The 18,816-nt window shown below is 40.7% G+C and overlaps 2 protein-coding genes across 2 annotated transcripts; both read right to left on the bottom strand.

Annotated features, from left to right (window-relative positions):
- Positions 1–199: 199 nt before the first annotated feature.
- On the bottom strand, positions 200–9,477 carry bbs7 (Bardet-Biedl syndrome 7). The gene is made up of 19 exons (XM_034199425.1): positions 9,029–9,477; positions 8,338–8,403; positions 7,975–8,037; positions 7,705–7,880; positions 7,405–7,591; positions 6,505–6,577; positions 6,308–6,415; positions 6,085–6,215; positions 5,751–5,835; positions 4,810–4,912; positions 4,196–4,388; positions 3,977–4,051; positions 3,824–3,892; positions 2,855–2,994; positions 2,586–2,750; positions 1,835–1,944; positions 1,643–1,746; positions 1,338–1,461; positions 200–579 (listed from the first exon to the last, which is right to left on the bottom strand). The coding sequence occupies exons 1-19, from the start codon at positions 9,062–9,064 to the stop codon at positions 446–448; spliced, it is 2,142 nt and encodes a 713-aa protein (XP_034055316.1). The 5' UTR covers positions 9,065–9,477; the 3' UTR covers positions 200–445.
- Positions 9,478–10,013: 536 nt separating this feature from the next.
- Positions 10,014–18,434, bottom strand: tmem33 (transmembrane protein 33). The gene is made up of 8 exons (XM_034199442.1): positions 18,330–18,434; positions 17,257–17,333; positions 16,423–16,517; positions 16,125–16,312; positions 15,048–15,115; positions 14,767–14,900; positions 12,406–12,489; positions 10,014–11,103 (listed from the first exon to the last, which is right to left on the bottom strand). Exons 2-8 carry the CDS (start codon positions 17,311–17,313, stop codon positions 10,974–10,976), a joined length of 756 nt encoding a protein of 251 aa, XP_034055333.1. The 5' UTR covers positions 17,314–17,333; positions 18,330–18,434; the 3' UTR covers positions 10,014–10,973.
- Positions 18,435–18,816: the final 382 nt, after the last annotated feature.

Genomic DNA, 18,816 nt, shown 5'->3' with positions numbered 1-18,816 from the left:
TCGCCTGCCGTCTGTCTGCAGACTTGTCAAAGCATTAATTCAAGGTTTTTACTAACCGGTATCAGTATGTTGTTGCTTCGGCATCATTTTGAAACGTGTATTACAATTAAATCACGGTCAAATATGTTCATTTTGTTGTAGTTGTAGCCCCTGAGCCAGCGCGTCTTGTTTGAATGATGCTTATATTTGGTGACTGAAACTTGATCCAAAGCTTTGTTTATTAAACAACACAATTGTTTTAGATGCTACCAAAATAAATTATAAATATTTATTTACTGTACAACACATGTAGGTCAATCTAAATGACGGTATAACAACAGGACATTGACACTGATAGTAACTATCATAAAACCTAACTTTTGTATATACAATACAAAAATAGCACAAAGGAAGACACTGAAAGACAAACAGGTAAATACATATTCGCCCTTTGATCTACATGTTATCATGCTTCATTGAAAAAGTCTAAAAGTGAATTTAAGTCATAATTATCAAGTATCTCCAGCAATGAGGACACCTTGGTTTTCACATTCTGGCCTTTAAACTTGAATTTGTCGATGAAGAGGTCTGTGATCATTCCTACGGGAAAGAAAAAAGAAATATTAGTTTATAATACTATTTATATTTCATAATAAGAGTGTTTTTTATTTATTCTACTAATTCATCCAAAAAATAAAAATATATAGTTCATACACACAAAGATAAACAAAATGAGTAGAAGCGGGAGGGCTGAAGCATAGCTTATGGGAAGTAGCCCTCTCGTGAATCATCTTCATATCACATTGGCATTATTGCGTCAAAAACGTATAGAAATGAAGGAGTACAAAGAAATAAAGACAAATAAATGCATATATATATATAAAAACTAAATATAGGGTCATTTTCTGCACGTGTCAATAGCAGTTGACTAACTTTTTTGAAAAGGAAAATACTATATATATGTACACATGTACTTGGCAAATAAATAATAATAATATATGCATATAAATATTGTGAACACTTATTTTCAAGTGATTTTTTTTACATTCATATGTTCACACATACACAGAATATACATAAGCACCATATGTGCAGGTGTATAAGTACACAAATGCACTCATATACACCAATATAAATATTACAAGGCCATTTCCAGGGCTGAAATAATAATTCAACCGCATAACGATGAAAAGAAATAAGTAATGTAAACAATATTAAATAAATAAACAATCTGAGAAGTTATTATTTCTAAACAAATTAATTGATTCTGGGAATACCCAATATTTGTTAGCTAGAGTAATCTGCAAATATACATTTTTTGAATTTAGTGTGAGGGAAATGTAATGAATAAGCTGCACCGTAAAGCCTCTCAAGATGTGCTGGCTGCTTCTTGTACTCCACAAGGAGATTATTGGACTCATCCAGGATGTTACGGTACTCTGGGATGAGGAAGTCAGCGGTTCCCTCATGGACCTGAAGCTCCTGCCAATCACAGACATCAGAGAGAAAGTGAAGTGGAGGTTAGTAATTGTTGTTGTACAGCCCACAGAGAATGGAGTACTTTTAACCAAAGATGGGCTTGTGGGCATACATGAGAACATATTGAAACAGACATCAGCTTATGGATTTTTCCTGAAAGATGTCACTTTGAACCAATACATACTTTTAGTGCATCGATAAGCTGAACTTTTCTAGCCAACATCAACTGGTACTCCAGCTTTGGATGTATCATCTTCAGGGTGTGGCTCACAGAGTCATCATTGATATCTGAAAGATTGACAAACAAACATTTTGTTTTACAGGATTTATTTTGGCATAGATATTTCCCTGGAACTTTATGAACAATTACACATACCGTATGAAACGTTCAGATTGATTTTCCTCTTGGTGGCTTCTTTGGAGAGAACATCACTCAGTATGGAGATGGTAGAGATGTTGTCTGACTTGAAGTGACCCTCCCCTTTGCTAGGAGTAAGAATACAATTCAAATATTGAATTCCAAGTACAATCAGAAACAAAACCTAAACAATTTAGTAGGAACAGTTTCAATTAAGCTCAGTGTAAGTTCTTTCAGGAAGACTGGTTCCCACGCTCTCATTCACATTTCTTTCTCACTCACTCGCCCTTTTTCTCAATAAGCAAAGGCGCAACTTACCCCAGCTAAACCAATCGGTTGCGTCTTATCCCCACAGCCAATCACAGCACACCCGGCAAACGTTTAAATCTGCCAGCATCGTTTAGGAGAATCGATGCAACCTTCCTTCACCTCCTGTCTCATCAGCTCCAAGGCAGGCTAGCCCAGAAGAACCCTCATCACTCCGGATTTAAGATTTTCTAGACCCCGGGGGGTTTCTCTTTCTAGTCGGCTTCTCCTCCCCCTTAATTCATCACAGAATGATGGGGTCTAATCTCCAAAACGCTATTGTGCATACTGCAATAAAGGTGTTATCAACTACCAACTAAGTCTCTCCTGATTGAAATACAAACATAAACAAAACATTTCTAGGGAGATTAGACAAGAAATGGTACAACCCCCTTGTCAGTGATCTCATAATGTCTTCAATTGCAATCCTGGGAGAGCCTTTCTACTGTGTACTTGTATTTACCAATAAGTTGCTTCAAGCTGTGTCCCAAGGAAAGTGTTGTGGAAATAGAAAGCGATGCTCTCTCCTGCCGGTGTTTTCTCAGGCACCTCTGGCAAACAGAAGACCACCCAGGAGTGGATCTCAGCAAAACTGAACTGTCCCACCAGACTGAGCCTGTTCATCGGCCTGTAAGACGGACACAACAAATAGGATTTGGATAGGATTTCATGGCTTCAATTAAAATCCAGATAAAAATCTAAGGTTTGATCAAGTTCGGATTTTTGTTTTACCTTTCTTGGTCTATGCTGTGTGTGCGCTGGTGCAGGGACAGAGGCTTGATCTGGTACTGGCGGACCTGGCATGTCTTTGGTTGCAGCCTCGGGGTTATGTACGCCTGCAGGGTGCCATACTGCCCCTCAATGGACCTCACCTAGAACAGTCATTGTAGATTAAACGTTATTTTTCTGTGCTGCATCCTCAAACAGTTCTGGGTCAAATTGATTAATGAAATGAGTACTTAACGTGACTCATAATTACAGAAAGAAAGGCTCACTATAGGCGCTTTCACACCGGAGTACTTTTCCCGTTTAGTTCCGATAGTTCCTGGGATTTTGCGTTCACACCAAAAATAGAACTTAGTTCATGAGAACTTTTACCCCCTTTTTAGTCCCTGCTAGAGAGCAGGTACTTTCATGGGAGAAAAAGGTTCCAATTTCTGATTGGCTGGGCGAAATTGCAAACCACGCCCCGTAAAACTCTGAAAAGTTTTGTGAAGCCGCCATTTTATTTGCTGGCATTAGCATTATTAGCATTAGCCCCGCGCACCAATGGAGAGAGAATAACTTATGGCAACACAAAAAAAGACATGGGAGCGGTGGAGTGATGAGGAGGTGTCGGCGTTCTGGCGATTTACTCGGAAGGCTGCTGGGACTCCCAGCAGCTTCTACTGAAGCCAGTCCCCAACCCCGGGGACTTCCGGCCGGGGACTTGGGGTGGCAGTATACGCCGTCAAGTTGTTTGCGGCCTGCCAGTAAACCCAAAGCAGAAGAAGAAGAAGTGACGTCAGCGGCTTCATTTGCGTAATCCTCCCCCAGGGACTTATTCCGGTGTGAACGCGATCTGCTCTTTAGTTCCATGGGGGTACTAAGTGCTGGGAACTAAGTACGGCAAAGTACTTGGTGTGAAAGCGGCTTTTGGTATTGTATAGAGTAGACGTACTGTAGGCTTAACAATCTGCAGAGCTTTAATGCAGGTCTTACCTTGAGCTCTAGCCTGGTAGTGTTAGCTTGACATCTGTACGTGGCCAGGAGAAAGTTCCCATTAGGCTGCTGGAGACAGAATAGAACAAGTCAGATTTCTGGGAGCAGCATTTCTTTTACAGTATGTCTGTGTACAAAGACATACCATCTCACCTCTGAGTCACATTCACTGAAACTGACAACTGCCGAGTTCTTGTCCACATCCAGCAGGTCTATAGGGACGTCGCTCTGCACAGAATATTCATGGTTAAGTTACATTTGGTATGTTTATGTGTGCAACAGGGGATCGAGAGCAGGATTTATATCGAGGACAGTCTCTAGGCAGTAGGCACCAGAGGTTGCAACCCTCAGGGATTTTTTTAATGAGCAGACCTGGAGCAGCAGGTTGTCGATGGCGGTCTGCACCTCCAGCATGAGAGTGTAGCTGGCGTCGTCTTGGCAGAGGGTGAACTTGTCGTTGATGCTGAAGACGGGCACAGCAGAGACGGCGGTGCTGGACTGAGACGTCTGCTGGTACTGCTCCCGGCCCTGCAGGACTTTCACCTGCAGCTGCTCCAGCTCAGACCTGCAACAGAACAATATGAGCAGTCTTACTCAAACTATTATATATAGTCAAACACTTAAAGTGGAGTACCGACGCGGAGGTATAGCAATGAACTGCTGTGGAACGCAAACTTATTCTAGCCACCTAAAAGAATAAATACTGGTTTAAGTGTACACTATATTCAAAATATTTGGTCACTGTAGTTTCCTTCAGACAGCTAATTTCGTAGCCACTCTAATGTTGTGCTGAAAGGTGAAATTACTGTTAAGTCCAGAGGCCTTGAAGAGAGCCTTGTTAACCGCGTCATCTACCCGTCTGTTTTACGTTAAGGTAAACATACATTTTGTTGCTGCCCCTCCACAGCATACAACCACACCTCAAAACATCCGTTAAAAAAGACACAAGAACAGACAGTGACATTAGTAAATAAAGCACTTGGTACCTGAGTGCTTCTACTTTGGACTGGACCTCCTTGCTCATTTTAATCTCGTCTCCGGGGCCGGCCTCAGCCTTTTGCGGCTCAGTTGTTAAACCAGTCACCCAACCTGAAAGAAAGTGGAATATGCTGCATGTCAGATCTCCTTTAACTACTTTACAATAACGGTTGGGTTTTAAGAGCGCCCACTACATGTCAGACAGTTTTACCATTAGCATAAGCAGGACAAAAACGCATATTCCCATGAAGCGGTTGATGCGATTGGAAGGGGCCGCGACAAACGCTCAAGTTCAATTTTTTCAACTCGAGCGTCAAATTCCTGTGACGCGATCTCGCGGTAGCCAATCAGCGGTGAGGATCTCAGCCTACAGTCACTGACAAATCCAAAACATCAGCCGTTAGCCCTCAGAGCTCACAGCTCCTCATATCTGTTCAGAAACTAGACAAAAGTTAAACAAGTACAAACCACAGACTGCCTGTGTCATGGAGAATACAGTCGCTGGTTTATTTATGTCTGTATAGGCCGTTGTTGTGAGTGTGGACGGTCGGAGCATATATAACGTTAGCTTAGCCAATCTCCATTCAGAAAACACGCATTTTAAAAGGGTTTTTCGCCTGCCGTCTGTCTGCAGACTTGTCAAAGCATTAATTCATGATTTTTACTAACCGGTATCAGTATGTAGTTACTTCGGCATCATTTTGAAACGTGTATTACAATTAAATCACGGTACAATATGTTCATCTTGTTGTAGTTGTAGCCCCTGAGCCAGCGCGTCTTGTTTGAATGATGCGAGTAAACACAGCTGACAGCCGCGGTGAAACTCGAGCCTTTTAGAGCGATGCGATTAGAGCGAAGCGAATATTCGCATCGCGTCCGGTGTGAACGCCGCATTAGAGAAGCCTTTTACTAGGTGCTGTTTATAATCTATTTCTTCTTCAAATCTTACCTGTGTAAGTGGTCGTCAGGATCTCATCATAAGACTCTTTCCCTACGCAACCCCCCTGGATGGAGGTGATGCTCTCTGACAACACCTGAAGGCGAGAAAGACAGGACACTTTGGCCATCAATGATCAGAATAAATCATGCAATACAAAAATTACAATTGTAGGGGCATCTAAGAAAAGGCAAGCAAGGTATCAATGCAGGGGCAACAAAACATAATACTATTGTTTCCTTGTAGTTGTAAGAAGGAACATTGACATGAGTAAACCCGGGTACATGGAAACAAATCCACTGATACAGGATTTGTAATTTTATAAACTGATAAAAGATGAACTCACATGCTCGAAGCGTAACGTGGGCTCACTGGCGCTGTCGAACCCATAGACCTCCACTGTGCCATCATCCCTGCCCACCAGAAGGTCATTCACTCCGTCGTCCACAATGTCGTAAGTGTCGATGCAAAGAATTCCTGATGGAGACAAAAGAGTGTAGAACTACGAAGTTGGGGCAATCTAACATATTAGTGATTTGTTGAAGGGTGTGATCCTGTGAACTACCCACCTCCTTTCTTTTTGTCGTTGTCTATCTCCCATTTGGTCGACGCTGAGCTCTCACCAATGTGCACCAATCCTATTTTACCATCTGTAGTTCCATAGAGGATTTCCTCCCCTGTAGAGAAATCATTAAAGTAATGTTAGATCATTCCTGATCCTATTCTTTGTATTTAATTGCTCTAGCACACAGAGAGGTCCACATGCCTCCGTCTTTATTGTACAGTTCCAAGAGAGATGGAGGGCCAGGGACTTCAATGTCATAGGCAAGCTCTGACCCCTACAGGAAACAAATACAAATAAATTGAGTCTGTTAGTTTGAGGTGAAACAACTAACGGTAATAAAATCAAAACAGTCAATCAATTACTTCTTACTTGCTACCCCTTTCCCTCAACCTAAGGGAGTGCATGCACGTAGACACGTTAGTTTCGCTGCTATAGGCTTAGACTGTCGGGGGACACCTTGCTTCTTCCTTCTGTCTGTCTGTATCTGTGTACTCTCATGTTCCCAATAACCCAGCTTCCCCCAAATATATTTTTGGTGTCTATCTACGCCGGGATCCTGAGTAGTGGCTGATCCTGTTGCTGTGGTCCTGCGTCCTGGACCCTCTATCCTGAGCACTGGATCTGAGTCCTGGACTTTGAGTCATGGCTGAACCTGTCTCTGTGGTCCTGCCTGACTCTCATCATGCTTCCCTGATGGCTCCCACAGGATCGTTGACATCCTCGTGGATTCATCTTCTTATTACAGACACATGCATTTCCAAACATTTGGACTACCTATGAAGTAAAATGTATTATCTCTTTGATTTACACACGGCATCTATTGCACGTCTGTCCGTCCTGGGAGAGGGATCCCTCCTCTGTTGCTCTCCCTGAGGTTTCTCCCATGTTCCCTTTAAACTGTGGGGTTTTCTCTGGAAGTGTTTCCTTGTACGATGTGAGGGTCTAAGGACAGAGGGTCTAAGGACAGAGGGTCTAAGGACAGAGGGTGTTGTATTGTCATACTGATATTCTGTACAAACTGTGAAGTCCACTGAGACAAATGTAACATGTGTGATATTGGGCTATATAAATAAACATTGATTGAATCTAATCTTATTTTACCTGCAAGACTCTGAGAACCCGATCTTGGCAGGCCAGGATCGGGACAAAGCGAGTCAGGTTTTCTGAGGATAGACATGTGATGTCATTGATTTTGTCTCCAGAGAGGTAGTAGTGTTGGTCCTTGCAGTCACAGTAGTGGTTGTAGATGTAACTCGCACACACAAAAAGATCAGCGCCGGAGACATGCCTGAAGAAGAGATAACCATCACTGCTTGAAAATGCTGTAAATCACACAGTTCTGAATTTGTCAAGCCAGCAGTGCAAGTTAATTAAAAAAAGAGTAAAAGAAGTGGCTCCTACATGGCGTTAACGCTCTCAGTGAGGTTGGCTTCAAAGGTGAGGAACTGTTTGCCTTTCTTGGTGAATCCTCGGACCTGAGAACCAGAACAAACAAAGATCTTCTCCTGTGGAGTTCCCGCAGCTCCTCCAAGATCCAACCTGGTTATTTTCTGCCCTGGCAGTGTTTTGAACACAGGCTGAAACAGAGTCAGATTCCTTTCCATTAGAGACTGAAATGCAACACGTTAAAATCCAACTGACTAAAAGACAAATCGTACAATGGACGCTCACCACTGCTTCTCCCTTCTTCATCCCAAAACAGGTTAGGACACCATCATGATCAGCAACAGCAACCTGAAACAAGGGACAACAACGAAGCATCAGGCTGTAGTTTAAATGATTTAAATATCACTTCTGCTTCTGATAACTGAGTCCTTTTATAACCTTTGACCTTCATGCTCTCTCTAATGTATTGTAGGAAGCTTATTGTAATACCTTAGCCAGGGACTATTTATATCATGTTTACGTATAAATCTGGACCCTTCCTTCTTTCAAATATACTAAATTAAACTGTTTAATCCAAACACAATACACAGCTACAAGTTGTTTCTCTTGGTATAATGTTGCATATGCATTGTTTTGATATATTATTACCTTTTGGGTTGCCTTTTTTCCCACCGCTGGAAGCAGCCTCATCGTTTTCTGGGATGTCACACCAACCTGTGAGGAAATAGCAATCAACAAAAGTAGTTTACTTGAGGCAGAAACCCTGAATAGACAGTACATCTACTAACATTGTAACAGATGAATAACCAACCAATTTAGTAACTAAGTACATTTACTTAAGTACTGTGTTTAAGTATCATTTTGAGGGACTTGCACTTTACCTTAGTATTTTTTTTAAATTCTTTGTACTTCTACCCCACAACAGTTCAGAGGTCAATATTATACTTTAACTTCACTACATTTTTGTAGCACATTTAATTAATTATATATATTCAATACTTGAATAAAGTCACACCTGGATTAAGTCCACAAAATACCCTGCAATTAAAATTAGCTGCACCTTTACAACATGTGATAAACACATTAGTTCTTCAATAATTATAATGAAAACATAATAAATATAATTCTGTAATGGATCAATCTGCATAATGAGTACTTTTTCTTTTGGTACTTTAAGTATTTTGATGCCAATACGTTTTTACTTTTACTTGAGTAACATTTTGACTGCAGGACCTCTGGTATTCCTAGACTCTGGTAGTTGTACTTTACTGAAGTACACAATGTGAGTACTTCTTCCATCTCTGAACAAAACCAATCCACTGTCTATACTTTGTGTTACCTGAATATAATCCACTCGATTAAGGTGGATCTCCATCTTCTTTCTCCACTGTGTTATTTTAGTGGCGAAAAAAAGTGTTGCAATTCTTCCAGGTAGGTTTTCCAGTACCACAGGAACCCCTTAAAGCTATTTAAAACGGCTCGGTAACATTTCCATCGGAATTACGGGTGGTGGGTTTTGGTGAAGTGAGATTATCCAAAGAGATTAGCTCGACGTGCTAATGTTAGCTAGCAAGCTAATTGGCTAACACGATGTATTAACACATAAACTCTCTATTGTGCTAAACTGATTTAATCTTTCATTAAATCTAACGAGCCACAGCAACCTATTTGAGGCCGGCTGTGGTCTTTAAATGCTGTTAAAACGCATTTAAACCTATTTTAATGCGTATATTAGCTCAAGTTAGGCAGAAACGTTCAGGACCAGATAAACGAAGCGCCCGTTGTCAATAGCAACGCTGCAGTTGTAAGAACCTGTGATACCATTGGATGGGATGGAACAGAGATCCATGCTGTGTCCTGATTGGTGGATAAAATGTGATACCATTGGATGAGATTGAGAAGACATTTAAGGTGTGTTCTGATTGGTGGACACGCAAAGAAACTCTGTAGGCTGCAGATCACTTGTTGATGTCATTGAAAAATGCGTTCATTCAATTATGCATTTATTAAAATCAACCTTTATTATTATAATTATAACTATGGTCATAGTCACATGTGGTATTTACCTGCACTATATTATATTGAGGTGTTTCCACATGTTTGTCCTTCTCATTCACATGTATACATAAAAGGGTCAGTAGTAACATTTATCATTCACTTTTTTTAAAGAACTCATTGTTAAACTACCAAATATCCATATTAGGATAGACATTCTTATTTAAAACAGCCTAGGCAAAGGTCTGCACTCTTTGACCACCATTTACATTTTCATTTGTGTCAATAACTAGGACAAGATTAAGTACAAATATATCAGATCAAATGTATAACCTGAAACCACATTGCTGTTCTTTAATATTTTATTGGTTTAATTAAGAGATCATTTTATTCTTGTCATAAAAACGTGGTTTGTCTGTAGGCAAATGAACACATTTAACATGGCAGACAAAGAAATCAGAGCATGCGTTAAGCAAAAAAAAATGCAAACTACATAGCAACAAATAAATGAAGCAATATGAAACGAGATATCAGACTGAGAAACAAAGTGAGAATGCATTCATGACAGGCATCGTGCTAATCCTTTCATCTATCAATCCTACCGCAAGATGCTTGGTACCTTAAAATATTCTATAAAATACAGCAGATATCTTGTTTCTCAAATCAACATCCTACATAGACTTTCAAGTTGTTAAAAACGGTTAGTTAATGGCATCGATAGGATACACTTAAAGTTAGGCATTTAGTCAAATCAGAGCCTTGGATGCTTTGCACATACAAAAAGAAATTGGACCGTGTAGAAGCTGCACACAAACTCCATTCAACCAAGCACATCATGATCATTAAAAAAATTATTAATAACGTATAAGCTTATTTTAATTTAAGTTACTAATCTCAGAATGTTAATGTTTCATCATATGATAAGCGATTTTCATGAATAAATAAGGACATAAAAAGGAAACAAAGATAACAGCCGGTACATCACGTTACAGCTGATGACAACTGAGCTGCATCCAGTGAACGTAACATAGTGAGGGTGTCCACCGCCTGAATGAGGTCACATTAAGAAGATGGGGAAAGGAACATCACCATGAGACTTCAGTGCATTACTGGCTGCTCTTCAACTGTACTCCAACATACAGAGAAGTTGGAGCAAAGAGTGTAAAGTTGACATTCAAAAAACAGTTCCTTCTGTTGATGGCAACGTCTGTCCTCATCAAAGTTTAAGTCACATCTTAAAATGGTGGAAAAACTAAACATAAAGAAAACAAAACTTCTATGGAGCTTGATCAGACCCCCGTGGGGGCGAGGCGGCTGATGAATGCGATACTGCTGAGGCACGCCTTCCTGAAGAAGGCGGGGCAGGCGGGCTTCATGATGAAATGCTCCATGAGGATCCGCAGCTCCGTGAACAAGGTGCTGGGGAGGACACGGATGGGTTAGATACTCAAATCAGGGAAGTCCTTCAAAGATTTTACATTTCTGAATGCCACACCTTTAAAGAACATTTGATATCCTTTCCTACATTAGTCAGGGTTCATACACCTTTTCACCAATGATTTTCAATGATTTTTCAAAGACCGTTACCTAATTTTCAATGACCAAAACATGACTCTTTCTCAGCGTACCACTGAAAACAGTTTATTTTAACATGGAACAGGAAAATAAGGTCTGCATATGAAACATGTCGTGCCTATCTAAAACAAATCCAATAGTAGGCTTACTAACAGGCTAAGCAACTCAAATCTCTCACCAGCAAAACACCTAGTCAGTTAAATGGCATTTTACGTTTCATTACTATACCATACAGTATTTATTATCATTATAGTATTACTATTTCGGCGATTAGATAAAATATAAATTATATTTGATGCAACTTTAGTTACATTTCCACGACTTTCCAAAACTTTGGGGAAAACATTGTTTTCCAGGGCCTGGAATTAGCATTTTGAATTTCCATGACTTTTCCAGGTTTTTAATGACCATAAGAACCCGATTAGTTTTATTTTTCTCGAATGTCAACGCCTTCGTTAATATCCTTGCTTATGATTGATATCAGTCCTTGCCTACAGTGCATTTCTGTAAGCTAAATAGCTAAATAGCATGTAAATCAATACTTTGGAGCAGACTCCAGTTGCTCCAGAGAGATTCAGAACTACAACCACCCGCTTATTGCAATGTTACAGATGTTGAATTATTGATTGTTCAGTTAAATATAGAATATTCATTGGCCTTTTCCACACAGACACAACACATGTAGTAGAGCCAGACTTATAGCCTGACTAGATTTAAAGTTATATATACTGAGCTCTAAGAGATAAAGAATCTATTTGTGACACAGTTTCTGAATTGGCTTAAAAGGCAATTTCAATAGTAGTATTTCTCCTAACATGTTGGCCAACACACACTGATACCTCTATACCGTACTAACGATGCACAAATCTTGTTAGTATCAGTCCAGGTCAGTTATTGGTTCCAAAGGATGCAAATGGCATTTCCATCGCTCCAAACATGCCATATCTTCTGATTTAATTGAATGTTGTTTTGCAAAGAAATATACTTTCAAATAAATCTTTAATGTTTAATGACCAATGCTGCGGCAAAAGCAGCAAAACACTGCGAGAACTGGACTGAAAAGACTCTGCAATAATGACCAGATTGTTTTATGTCCTCATTTTCATAAAGACCTGAGCTTTGATACAATACTATTTATCATCTTACCGGCAGTATGGGTTTCTTCTGGATGTGTAGCGGAGGGTGAGGAATCGGTAGTAAATAAAAGGCAGCAGCAAGCTCCCCTGGCCACTGTTTCAAAGACAAAGTGGAAACTGAGATTAAAATGCAATTCAATAAACAATAATATCAATTAGGGATGCTCCGATCGATATCGGCCGATACTCACTCTCTGCCGATCGATCGGTGCTCTCTAAAAATGCCGATCGCATGACGTAAAATACATTACACTTTTCTCTGTGCAAAACAAGCTCCCCAAAATGGCTTCACCGGTCTGGCATTATTTTAAGGTGTCCGAAAATGACAATAAAATAGCGGTATGCAAAGTGTGTGAAGCAGAAATCCTGCAGCTCCGCCCGCTGTGACGGACCGGGGAGCGAAACACACTAAGAGTTAGACCTAACACACTTAGCTATTTGATCTACCTCTGGAACAAGCCAAGCTAGTTATACATATGTTTATTCTTCACTGTCGGGTCACTCATTACTGGATCAGTGAGCTGCATGTGGGGAGGGAGGGGGAGAGGGGGAGAGAGAGAGAGAGAGCAGAGAGAGAGAGAGAGAGAGAGAGAGAGAGAGAGAGCGAGAGAGAGAGAGAGCGAGAGAGAGAGAGAGAGCGAGAGAGAGCGAGAGAGAGAGAGAGAGAGAGCGAGAGAGAGAGAGAGAGAGAGAGAGAGCGAGATAGAGAGAGAGAGAGAGCGAGAGAGAGAGAGAGAGAGAGAGAGCGAGAGAGAGAGAGAAAAAATAGAGGGCTTCCGCTCATTTCTCCCGTGTTATTTATCCAAAGTGAATGTAAACATGAATAATGTACATCATTTGAATGTACTAATTAAGTTGATTGTTGTTTGTGGAAGCGCCAGTGAATGAACCCCATTAACTGAGTTTAAACACTCTTTAAATGGAAGATCCCCATAGGCCCCGCCCACTCGATCGGACGATACTGATTCCGGCCCCAAAATTGGCGATCGGAGCATCCCGAACATAAATAAAGTCACTTAATTTGTTCAGCACTTTTCAAAACATTCAATACAAATTAAAATGGCCATAACAGTGAACAGCTACATAATCTAATGCAATCCAACACAACCACTTCACCAGAAAGGACTCTTCGTGCTGACTGCCTTGTGCATTTCAATATGAAAATGTTACGTGTCAAACAACTAGGGATGCAACATTCCGGGAATTTTCAAAGATGGAAACTTTCCATGGGAATAAACTGGGAATTTTCTAAATTGAAGGTTGGCTCTTCATAGGGAACTTATATACAGTTGGGGAAAGTATATTTTAGCATAATCTTGACTAAAACAAACAGATGCCATTCAAGTACACTTGAATATCCATGCCATAGCACACTGCTCACTGCATGGCTATTGAGACCACACAAAGGTTCGCAACAGGCTCACAAATGTGAGAGTGGAAAACTGGTTGGCATGCGTGCAAACCTAAGGCTCTTTGAGCCGGACACAGAGCCATCCTCAACAAGGCTGGACAGTGACACTGAAGAGGAAGAGTGTGATGTTGATGAGGCCCAGGAAGAGCCCGTTGACTGAAAGGGTTTAGCCAAAATGCAGAGGATCGCTTGAAGGAAGATTTGAATGTGTAATGGGACTGTTTGGAGGGAGAAGGGCTCTTTTCATTTCACATGTTGAATGGGACTATGTGGGGATTTTTGGAATGGGGGGTGCATTTTTGTTCATTTTTTAATGAGTGGGGTTGTGGGGGATGAGTAATATTTAACTCAACATTCCTGTTTTCGTTCTTCAATGAAACTAATAATTGTTCGATAAAATAATTAAAACCTGTTCTGGTTTACTTAAAAACATGTTTTAGCGGAAATGTTCCGCCCCTTTGCAACCCTACAGTCAACTAGAGAAGCTGACACGCACTGGTACAACGCAATTATAGTGACTTAAACAAAAATTACATTACATATCACTTGTTAGACGCTTTTATCCAAAGCGACTTACATACTCAGCAATTTGGGGTGAAGTGTTTTGCCCAGGGACACAATGACATGCAATGGGGTTTGAACCTGTGACCTCCTGATCTGAACACCTACACACAACCCACTGCGCCACACACCGCCAAAAGTGTTTGACAACATGAACAACTGGTCTGTTTTGGTTGCCTTTATCTGTCCCGAGTATGTTTGGCAACACAAGATTGATAAGCAGAAAACTGTCTGTAGGAACACCCGCTAAAATAAGTTTAGATGGTGGTCTACATATAAGAGAGAAATACGTATGCCTTAATCGTCACATTTAACATCACTACAGACCAGAAAGCAGGCGAGTAAACAGAAAAAAGCATTATGTTTTGGTTGAAATTGTCCTTTTCCATGAGCACGTACCTGAAGAGCAGAAAAGCAGTGGCTGGCATCAAGAAAATCTCATTGCAGGCAATAAACTTCAGGATGTTCTGCTGGTTAGATGTAAGTTTGTCCAAAAGGTTTCTGATGAACATCAGGCTGCTGGGGCCCACAGACTGCGAAGAAGAAAGATTCAAACAACAACGCTGCTGTAAGTCTCATGAATAACTAAAAACAACATTTGGTAGGTCATTTTCTAACCGGGGCTTAAACAAAGAATGTCTGTCTTTCAGCATTATACATCCCAACGGCTTCACACTCACATCCAGGACTTTCTTTGTGTAGGTAGTTGCGTGAAGCACTGAGAAGAGGAAGACTGGGAATATGCTCACTGGACACAAAGGTTAAGGATCATCATATCAAAAGACAGAATAACCATCCCACAATGATTTAGTGCAATTAGAGTTACATGGTTTATATACATGTATCTTAGAATGATCTAGATCAGGGGTTTTCAAGGTGTGGGAAGGTGAGCCTCCCCTCAGAGAACATAACAGCCGCGTGCCCCCCCTCCCAATTATTATTATTATTATTGCTATAATGCAGGGGTATTATTATCCAGTGGAATGCCCTTACCTACTGGCCTAGTTAAATCAAAGTGTCTGAGCAGTGGAGTTTTACTCACCGTCTTATTTGACTTTCTCATATTTACACATGTAAGGTCATCATCTTAACAGTTCTTTATGCTCATCGAGTCGTCCGTGAGCAGAGCATCAAGTTGGCATGTCTATAACAGCTGAATGCGGCGATTACCATGTTGTTCAGCAAAACGCCTCACAAACTAAGATCTAAAGCTTTAGTGCGTTTTGATTCGATGCTGAGTACAGTAAACTTGACAGTCTCTTCTCTGTCATAGTAGACCGCAAATACCTCATTCCTTCCGTCTACTTGGGTCCGAATGCGCCGTCCCGTTCAAATGAAATCGCCGCCAATCACATTTCCACGCTCGCGCCAGGCCGGGGGGAGGGGTTACAAGGCTCGCGTCTTGTGCTGCATTCACTTGCACTCGGAGGTGGGGGAACTCCGTCTCCACAGACAGCCAAGGGACGTTTTCTTCCAGACGCTGTCTCCTCTCTCACTTTAGGTAACTTCACTAAAAATCGGTGCAAGTTGCCGCTCGCATAAAGTTAGCTGAAGTTAACTAGCGGAAATTCTCGTTATTTTTGTCTCACGCTGCGCCTCCCCTGAAGCTCTCTGGCGCCCCCCACCGCTGATCTAAATCATGGGACTAATAAGAAACTCTAATTGCACCCTTGTTAAAACAGATGAATGGAGAATCTCAACATTACACCCAGCACTATCCAGCTGTCTTTTCCCCATGTTTGAAGGGTAAAGGATACTTGTGATGGGGTGGGAGTTGACCAGGATGAGTGAGTAGAGCAGGTAATGACAGCTGTCCTCCTGAAGAGCCTGCGCCAGGAAGGCTCTGCTCAGCTGAAAGCGTGGAAGCCTTTGATGTAAGCGAAGGGCACTGGTGAGGGCGTTCGCTAACAAGGCTCGCTGATAGAAGTTAGCTGCTGCATAGGGTCTGAAACAAACAATCAGTCACAAAAAGTCTGACACAAATTCAGGCTGGGAGAAAGGAGAATAGGTGAAAGCAGTGTGTTGATGATGTGCTCGGTCACTGAATGTACTCACCCTAAAATCGGTAGAATAAACATTACGGAGCAGTAGACAGTGAAGAGCCGTGAAAGCCACATTGCAGTTTCTAGCTTGTTACTCATTAAAAATTGCTGTGGAAGAGAGAAAAAATACATTTAGGATTAATGGTGAATGAATGACCTGCTCCATCACTTACGATATAAGATCATGGGTAGATGGTGTACAGTGGTACTTGAAGCAAAGTACTGGGATATCCAGGTGACAGGAAGGTGTTCTGTTGCCTCACGCTTACTGAAAAGTGTTTTACTGAAAGGCTCAGACCTCCCCTCATGCTCCCTCATTGGTCAGCAAAGACAAGCTCGACTCAAAAACAACTTAGTTCAATATCGCAGCTAATTGTCCTGCCTTCTGATCACATGTCAGGAGACAACAGGCAACTTTGCAGTTTCATAAAATAAAATAAATCACGTTAAAGACGTTTGTCGAATTTCTTACGATTTATAATTGAAGAAAAGCCCTAAACAATAACTAATTATGATTACTGAAATGGTTGAGGATTTAATCGTTGCAGCGCTAGAAATATTTCAGCAACATTCATTTCTGTGCAAAAGTGATGCAGTGCTAATACCTTTTTCATTTTCATGTGTATTTGTAAGTCATGAACACAAATAATCCATTATTAAAAAACTATGAATGCTTAATTTACATTATTAACAATGTAATAAAGCTCTAAGGGTTACTGGCAGTTTGGGTGACTCTGTAAAGTGGTTAGGGGCTGGTTAGTAGGCTCAGTAGTATCTTCGTATGTGGAATCAGAAGACCTTTCAATGGGACTAATAGTTGAAGGGTTAGATCAAACAGACAACTTACCACAGGCCCTAGCTGTGGAGGAGAAGGAGGAGGACTTTGTTCGTTGGTGTCAGCCATCTTTGGGATTGTGGGTTGCTCTGTTGGGAAAAAAGTAACACCATGAAGCAATACTGACTACCAGCAGGGGTAACTTACTGCTTATAATCCCCTCCCAGAACTGCTATTAACAATGTGTGTCAGTCAGCCTATTCATTGTGTCAGGAAATGAACAAAAAAAGATATTCCAAAACTGTGTACTACTCTTTGTTTCAGAGGTATCATTGACTTCACATCATTGATCTGACAGCTATAGTTACCAAGTACATCCTAAATTGCGATTTGTATAGGCAATCATGCAAAAGGGAATCCTTTCACTTTTTAACTCTAAATAGCTATATTCCTGATTATAATTACCCTACATACTTTTATATTACATTAAGTATTATGTCCAATGCATGGTTTTACTGTGTGGTATTGACCTATTGTTAATTGCAGGACTTTTACTGGAAAATCAGTATTTTATTGGTGTGGTATTGAATACTTCCTCCCCCACTGTGTTTTTTTAGCCAAGCAAAATGAAAGACACCATGTCCCTCGCGGTGAAATCATTCATCTATGTGGGACCAACAGTCACAGGAAAAACCGCACTCAAAAATAACTACTACTATCTATGTCAATATAGGCTAAAACTGAAATGAAAGACTTAACGCTAGCTAGGTTAGCCCACCTAGCCTTCTCTAGTTTGGATAAGTGATGACTACATTATTATATGAAGCACCGAAACAAACGTAAATTATTGTAACCGATGCTTCTGTTACTGATGAACATGAATAAGCCCAAACAAATTGGTGTAAACATACAATAAAGACTATTGTCGGTGGTTTATCAATGCTAATGCTAATGTTAGCGGCAGGTGGCTCTAGAATATTCGCTGTGTGTTACCATCGTTACTAGCATATAAGCTAACCCTCCACTAGTTACATCGATAGCCCTTAATACGATGGCTAACGTAAGCAGTTTATATGAGCTAGTAGAGAAGGAATACAACTGCTTGATAATATATATATATACCAGTTATAAAGTGGACAGCTTACCAGTGATTCAGAGTAGAACCGTTACGTTGCGTGCTAGCTTGAAATTGACAGGCTGCTAGTCACTGAGGTAAATGATCAGCTGACCTTCTGAAGCGAAGAGGAAACGTGACTCTCGCGATATTTTAGAAGGAGAGTTCCGGATCCCAGACACGGATCACAGACAACACTCCCCTCTAGTGGTAACACTGTGAACTGCTCTTGTTTCTGCTCTTAGTTCTGACAGCGTTGGACAATCATATGCCAATAAAATGCACAATGTTCTACAAATTAAAAACAATAAACTGTTAAACCATTATGTCTTATAAGTGTGACATAACTAACCATTTGCTGTACCTAAAAAAGACACATATTACAGTTTAATATCCAGAATTTGCTATAAGACTGTTTTGTTGTTTGGGTGTTTCCAAATGGAATACATTGTTTTCAACTTGAAAGTTTTGTCTGTAAAGAAGGAGAGTATTTCAAACCAGTGGCCCAGTTTATGCAT

The sequence above is a fragment of the Gymnodraco acuticeps genome, unplaced genomic scaffold (assembly GCF_902827175.1).
Source record: "Gymnodraco acuticeps unplaced genomic scaffold, fGymAcu1.1, whole genome shotgun sequence".
Taxonomy (NCBI): Eukaryota; Metazoa; Chordata; class Actinopteri; order Perciformes; family Bathydraconidae; genus Gymnodraco; species Gymnodraco acuticeps.
Note: the sequence above shows the minus strand (reverse complement) of the source record. Positions and strands in the feature narration are given on the sequence as shown.